Here is a 7500-nt window from a genome sequence, read left to right on the forward strand (position 1 = left end):
GTAGCTTACAGTACAGAACCAGCACGGCCAGTGTGTGTGTGTGTGTTACATTTTGACTCCATCAAACATTCAAATGCTCCGGAGAGCCGCTTCAGGCTCACACTGTTGATCTACATTCAAATACACTGAAACCAGTAAAAGGAAACTCGAGTAGAAGCAGGAATGGTTGGATGACACGAGAGAGAGAGCGAGAGAGAGAGAGCGAGAGAGTGAGAGAGAGAGAGAGAGAGAGAGAGAGAGAGAGAGAGAGAGAGAGAGAGACAGAGAGAGAGAGAGAGAGAGAGAGAGAGAGAGAGAGAGAGAGAGAGGGATGAGCGGTCACGCTCATGGGGGGAGGAGTTAGGCGAGTACAGGACATGCAGGAGGTGCAGGTGAAGCCAGGTGAGGTGGCGAGGAGAGCTTTGGGAGCAGAGCCAAAGAAACCTCTGGACCAGTGACCAGAGGAAGATGGAGATCTTCAGATGCTTCTTCAACGTACTGAAGTCTGAAGCCGAGTTCTGGCCCCCTGGTCTCACCAGGTAGACGCGCATAATATCTGTATATTATATTATATATTATATTATATTATATATAGAGGTGTACTGTGGGGCAGGGAGGGGTGGATTAGGTGAGTAGTGGTCAGGGCATAGATACTTAGAATATCTATGGGCACAGAGCGGGGAGTGTGTGCATGTGTGTGTGTGTGTGTGTGTGTGTGTGCGTGTGTGTGCGTGCCCAGACGGTTGTGGGGGCGGGGTCTAATAGAACTTCTTGAGTGGTTGTGGGGGCACCTTGATGTCCTGGCCTTTCTCCAGCCTCTTCTCACACTCGATCAGGTAGTTGACGCCATCAATCACCGTCTGCACCAGCTGGACCTGACGGAGGGAGCATGTTGGTGCCGTTATGTGATGCAGCTAGCCAGCTAGCTAGCACATGCTAATTATTATGAATATTACATTTAATTTCTGCCATTACGTCTCCCTAAATCCAACACACTGGTCCTTTAAAATAGGTCTGGAGATGCTCTTGTATCTGTTTCAGTCCTGATGAAGGGTGCGGTGTGAGAGCAGCAGAGCGCTCCTCTGAAACAGACATTGGCTTCAGCTCAGCAGGATGTTCTGTACGTTCCCACACGGAAACAATAGTACGTCTGACATTTACCAACAAGATGTTTCAGACTAGATACGTCTATAGATATATAATATCTCAGAAACAAGTATTTTATAGCGTTAAAGCAGGAGTGCAGGACTTTTACGCATAAATGAACTCCCGTTACATTCGAACCCTTCACATAATGCTGATTTAGCGATTATTCAGCATCCCGTACTGGAGTGGTGATGTCAGTGGTGACGGTCCAGCGTGTTTTACACCAACCTCCAGAGCTACAGCATCCCTGCGCTCCGGCTTTAAACCATCATGACACGACATCTGGAGATAGTTGGAGCTCTTTCTCCTCAGGACGCTGTTTCTGGTGGTAAATGTCTCAGTATCGTCCTCCTGGACTTTGCTCCTGCTGTTCCTCCGTCGCCTCTTCCTCCATCTGTGAACTCGTGGACTCTTCAGCGAGAGGACTTCCTCTCCTGAGCTCCTCGGTCCAGACGATGGTCATTAAACACGAATGGATGTTGTGAGTCAGGCGGCCGTGACACTCCTCTTATGTGGAGGATCAGGACTATTGTGGGATTAATTCCTCACTTCTACCGACGGTCAGCAAAGCCCTGATTCGTTGATGGTTCTTAAGATGATCTTTCTGTTTGTCCTGTGTTAAGTGTGTTGTGAACATCATGAACGCTCCACTAGAGGAACCAGCTTTCACTCCCACTCTGAAACCTCTCTGTGTATCAGTGAGTCACAGACAGCGATGGAGCAGAGAGAGAACGAGATGAGCACTCATTTGGTCTCTGCGTTTTACCCAGAAACAGAGAGGAGGCGTGTCCTCTGTATGAGTGACAGCATACAGGAAGAGACCACACGCTCACGACAACAGAGAACAGCTTCCATTGTCCTGAATGATGTCAGGCGTGACATCATGAACAGGAACACAACGACAAACTACAAGTCCAGTCTGGACCAGAGCTCTCCTCTCTTCGTCCTCTCTTCGTCTTCTCTCCATCCCTTCATACCGTCACGATTGTGATAAAACACCTTTATCTCCATTTGGCTGGGAAAGGAAATGACCGTCTCTTGTGTTTCGAGCCATAAATGAGCCAGAGAGCATGAATCTGCTGCCTGGTGCATCAGGAATGTCTTCTATGACGCTACGAGGTAAACGCTTTGTCTCCACAAGGAGGATTCACTGAGCCAACATGGCCAGCTTGTCATCTCTGACGGGTTCCTACCTCAGACTGTCCCAGGCGGTCCAGGTTAGAGATGTCGAACATGCCGCCCACAGCGGCGGTGTCCACGCCGCCGGTCCCTCGCTTCTGCAGACGCAGGTTGTCCAGGATCTTGTTGAGGCGAGGGTCCTTTGAGTTTGAGGAGAGGAGTTATTCTCTACAGTCACAAACCTTTAAAGATCACAACCACCAAACTGAATGAGAACGGCATTAACAGCTTTCCTGGTGAACATGAACAATAAAAGTGACCAAGTCGTATGAACTGTTGCACAACATCAAAATGTTCATTAGCCCTACAAAGCATTCATCTTGTGGGTCCTTTATGTGCCATTCGTGTAATAAAACATGAGAAAACACGACTAACTCGCTTCGTGTGTCACGCTCAAACCGGTCTCTTTCCATCGTACCTTGCTCAGCAGCGGCAGCTTGACGTGGACGCCGGCCCTGAGCCCCGTGCCCAGGTTGGAGGGGCAGGTGAGGACGTAGCCGAGCCGCTCGTTCCACATGAACTCCCATCCTTTCTCCTTGATCAGACGCTCCACCTGAGAGAGGACCAGTCGCAGCGTTTGTGTGATTTATCCATACAATGTCTGACCTTTTGACCGGTGTACGTTCACTAGCAGCTGTTGATTTCATATTTTAGAGCTGACAAGCTTCGAATGGAGAGTTGTTGACTTGAAGGACTGTTAATGAACTCCGGTGGGACCGACATGAACACCGGCAGAGAGCTGGACTTAAAGTGACTGAGTTGTTTGTCACACTGAGAGCTTTAGTGAAATACCACCACATGATGCAACGCTCGTCCTTTGCTTTGATAAATTATTTATGTTTGCTCTGCAATGTCTAAGGAGTCTGTTCTATTTTTGCAGCAGTTTTATTTTGCTGTTGGAAGCAAACACAAGATGCTTTTACTCTGCAGTAAAACTTTCTTTTTGACTGATTAAATCACGACGGCAGCGAGACAGATTTGTTCACTACAGCTGCTGCGGTTCAGATGCTCCGCCCGAGTCCACACTGGTCCACTACGATCCAGCAACTCGGTTCAATCGAGCACAACAAACAACCAGGCTGCTGCAAACAGCCACAGACGTGCATGTGCTTCTGTGGAAGTTAACTGTTCCTGTGTTACCATGAGACTTCCTGAGGTACTTTGGAAACGTGGTTCCTTCAGGTGGAGTAAAACATCTCAGCACAAAGCGGCGCTTTACCTCCAGGAGGCCTTTGCAGAACCTCTCGAAGACTCTCTTCATGTTCCCTCCCTTCTCCATGGAGATGACCCGGGTGTGGTCCTCCTCGTTGACCCAAACCAGGAAGGTCTTCTCGTGGTTGTGCCTACAGAGACGCCATGTTTACAGCAGCGAGTCAAGGAGCAGTGGAGCCAACACAGTGCAGATCAATCTAATGCAAACACTCCAACAGAGCGAATACACCTTTCAATACATGAACTGTCATAAGTACATCAATATGAAGTCATATTGGGAAAGCCTATTGGGAGAAAGTGTGTAGGATCAGTGAAGAAGTAGAGCTTGGTGATGGGTTGTGTCTATTAAGCCATGAGACGCTAGTAAGGGGAGGCGGCCATTGACCAGCCGTCCCTGAGGAGGACGCTGGTGACTCTGAGAGGTGAGGACGCCTTTCTGTCCTCAGTCGGTACAAACGATTCACTTGTCACACACATATAACACTCATTTAGTTTAAGATCTCATTTCATAAAGATACCTCCTGTAAAACACAAAGGGAAAGATACTGGAAGAAAAGGAATGACCAGATTCACATAACATTTATTCTATGCTGTAAATATTCCTGGCATGCAGCGTATTAACCTTTTGTTGCGACGGACATTTACACTTTCAAATATTCTGATTAAGAATCTGAAAAGCAAAGTACAAAAAAGCTGAACACATTCATGCTCCCCGGAGGAAACAACAATCAGATGTCGATGATCCAATAAACTTCCTGCCGACAACCGTCAACTATTCAAACACGAAGCGCTTCACTTTGTAAAGCGGTCAAAGAGCCACGACAAAGACTCTGGTCCACTGAGCTCCTTCACCTCGTTAGAGATGTGATAAGGTAACGGAGACGGCAGGTTGGGCAGAGGAAGAGAGAGAGGAGACGGACGAGTTGTGCAAGACGTGAAAGAGTACACGAAGGCTGAGTGATGATAAGCACAAATTAATGAAAGTGGAGCATGACATGTGGGAAGTGAAAAAAGGAAAGAAGGAGGAGGAGAAGGAGCCGGAGGAAGAGAGAGAAACGCTGCCAGTGGACCTGAAAGAAGAGACGATGGAGGATGAAGGTGAATTATTAAGGAGAGGCTGGCAGACGAGGAGAGGAGGAGGAGGAGGCTGGAGTTTAGCTCATGAAGCTGGAGCTGTTCCTGAGAAGGAGCTCACACACCTGCAGCTCACACACCTGATGCCAGAATAATACATAAATCATCTGTGCATATTATTTCCTCTCTTGTGCTGATCCCAGTTTAATAAACTAGCCAGTAAAAGAAAGAAGAGAGAAGAAGCTCATTTACACTTAAAGTCTCTGAAACCCAGAGAACAGTAGCCTCAGTGTTCTAAATAAACTAAACATAAAACTGCAGATAACAAATCAAGCACAACGATTAACTTGTCATTAAAATAAATGAAGGTATCACTCACCAGATCCCGCGGGCATCGGGCCAATCACGAGCCATGCCTGCACAGGTGAGGAGGGGGGACACGGGCTTGTCAAACAGGAAGTGGTCCTGTTGAGAATCCAGAGAACAGACATGTGATTCTGGACAGTGTCTCAGGGAGACAGAAACAAGACGTTAGAACTCATTAATCTGGTGGTTTTCTCTCATCGGGGCTCCACACACTCATTCTGGATAACGCCATCACATCTTCTGCTCCTTATTTTAGTTTTAGTTTTCCTGTTCCTACAAAACCAAACGCAGCTCTCCGTCATGTGTTTGGAACATTACCCAACATATGTATTGATTCAAAGCTTGTGTACTTTGTGAGCCTTTGATCAATATAACCTCTGTCCTTCCTCTGCAGGATTTCCCTCCCTACAGGATCTTCCTACGCGTTCACACGGCGGCGTTGCTCACGTCGATGAGCTGCTGCTGCTCCTGGTCCGTCATCAGGGTCAGACTGTAGTACTTCCCGGCCAGGTTGCCGCGCAGGCCGGCGAGGGCGTCCACCACCACGCGCTCCACCTCCCTGCGCTCGGCCCGCGTGCAGGCGGGCGGCAGGCTCAGCCCTCGGATGCTGCGGCCCGTCCTCACCCTGGACGACAGCACGTAGCGCGGGTCAAAGTTGCCCGACTGGATCTGGAACAGAAGCAGGATGAGGGACATTTACAAATGTGCAAATGTGTTTTTTAGCAAGTGAAAGTGATCGCAGTCGTCCGGCTGGAAGACGCTCTGCCTGGTCGTCTGCTACCTTGCTGGCGTCCAGGTCGGTGGGGTGCTTCATGGTTCTCGGGTCGTAGCCGTTGTGCCTCTCTTTGATGATGGGGTCCAGCAGGTCTGAGAAGACCTGGAACACACAGAGGATTTTAAAAAGAGAAGTTTTCATGCATTCATACACATATTCCATATCTGGATTTGAGATGTGAGACATGGGATTATGTCATCTACACAGGCGGAGCTTCATGAGGAACTCAGGACACCAAACAACAACTACTGAGACGAGCCAAAGAAGTGACTTCTTCTTTTCTGCAGGCGCCACGACGTTACAGCTTTTACACGAGCTGCATCTCTTATGAAGTCTCGACACATTGTACTGGAGTCACCTCATCCATGTACGCCAGCTAAAGAGTAGGTTTCATTGGTCATGTGTATATTCAGCATCCATGTATATCAAACATTTCCCTCTCATTAAATGTGCCTCAATGAGCCGCAGTGGTCTGGATACAGTCCGGTCTATAAAACACTACAGTATCACTCCCTTTTCAAACGTGGATAAGATAAGCACGCCCTGCACTGGTTCACTCACCAGCAGTAGAAACCGCACCCAAATGACCACTGACACATACTCACAGGGGGCGTAATATAAATCATATATTACTTCACTGTATGACAAACATGAGCCAGAATCCAACAAAAGAAAATCAGACAAAAGGCAGCCACCAAAAACGTTGTCTCTATAAAGAATGATTTGCATGTTTTTAAACTGTAATTAATACAAAATGTAGATGTGAAAAGTGACACACATCCTTAAAAGAGCCCTGACCTGCAACTTTAACACTCGTGATCCACAGTGAACGTCTGATTCAACAAACTCATGCTCAGCAGAACAGGGAGGATGGGCGGCTGCGTTCCTGAAGTTGTGTAAAGCACATTTTGATGATAGTTTCACCTCAAACTGACAGTAAAAGGAAGCTGAGCGGATAATGACAATACTACTTTGCAGTACTTTTTTATCTACTCTGTATGTTTCTGCAGTTTAGACTTAGTCAATGTAGTCCGGGAGGCTGTGGGCGGCCATGACACGCCAGCCCTCTCCCTGAGAGCAGCGAGGCGTCGCATGTGTGCGTTTGAAGAAAGAACACAATGAGTCCCGACCTCGTAGGACTCCTCGTCTCCGGCCACCATGCCGACGGTCTTGATGAAGGGGTGGCCGGGGTTGTCCACGCCCGTCTGAATGGCCAGGTCTAGCGTGTACCCGTTGGGCGTGGCCTTATCGCACAGCTTGGCGTAGACGGCGGGCGTCAGGTGAGTGGCCATGCAGTTGTTGTGTTTGCGCAGGTCAGGGTACTCCGCGCTGTACAAACATAAATCCAAGATTAACACATTTTGTATTGACCTTAGAGAGAGAACCAGCCTCTGAGGGTGGAGGTTAACTGGATCGGTGCCCGTGCAGCAGGTGCAGAACGCCTTCAGTATATGATGATGTCACCTGCTGGCTCTGGGACGCCTGCTGCAGTGTGTGTGTGTGTGTGTGTGTGTGTCTTCATGACAGGACATCAGTGTGGTGACGGAGAAGGAAGAGCAGCTCCTGCACAGTGTCTCCCACGAGGCAACCTTTAGATTCATGTAGTTTCAGTGAATGCTGAAGGATCTAAAACAGAGTCATGATGCAAGGCCATTTCAAAATGAATCGTTGAGGCTTTCAGGAACCGGCTGTCGAAGAAGCTTTTATCAACACAAAACGTCCTGAGGCCAAGAAGGGAATTATTTTTTTGGCACCACGAAGACTAAAAC

At 48.2% G+C, this 7500-nt stretch overlaps 1 protein-coding gene across 2 annotated transcripts in view; it reads right to left on the reverse strand.

Annotated features, from left to right (window-relative positions):
• LOC137799729 (creatine kinase U-type, mitochondrial-like) overlaps positions 1 to 7500 on the reverse strand; it is a 10593-nt gene that overhangs the window by 58 nt on the left and 3035 nt on the right. The window contains exons 2-10 of one of the 2 annotated variants that reach the window (XR_011079441.1): positions 6862 to 7060; positions 5738 to 5833; positions 5404 to 5625; positions 4970 to 5055; positions 3524 to 3647; positions 2723 to 2857; positions 2319 to 2444; positions 936 to 1061; positions 1 to 854 (exon numbers count right to left, since the gene is read on the reverse strand). The exon at positions 1 to 854 is cut by the window's left edge and continues 58 nt beyond it. Coding sequence is in view for 1 of the 2 variants with exons in the window: in XM_068596536.1 (XP_068452637.1) it covers positions 738 to 854; positions 2319 to 2444; positions 2723 to 2857; positions 3524 to 3647; positions 4970 to 5055; positions 5404 to 5625; positions 5738 to 5833; positions 6862 to 7060 (1105 nt within the window). In the remaining variant the exon portion in view is untranslated. The remainder of the gene's footprint in view (positions 855 to 935; positions 1062 to 2318; positions 2445 to 2722; positions 2858 to 3523; positions 3648 to 4969; positions 5056 to 5403; positions 5626 to 5737; positions 5834 to 6861; positions 7061 to 7500) is intronic. The other variant, XM_068596536.1, reaches the window with a different exon arrangement.

Source organism: Clinocottus analis, unplaced genomic scaffold, assembly GCF_023055335.1.
Source record: "Clinocottus analis isolate CAN_PGR_092001 unplaced genomic scaffold, fCliAna1.0.p SCAF_38, whole genome shotgun sequence".
NCBI classification, from domain to species: Eukaryota; Metazoa; Chordata; class Actinopteri; order Perciformes; family Cottidae; genus Clinocottus; species Clinocottus analis.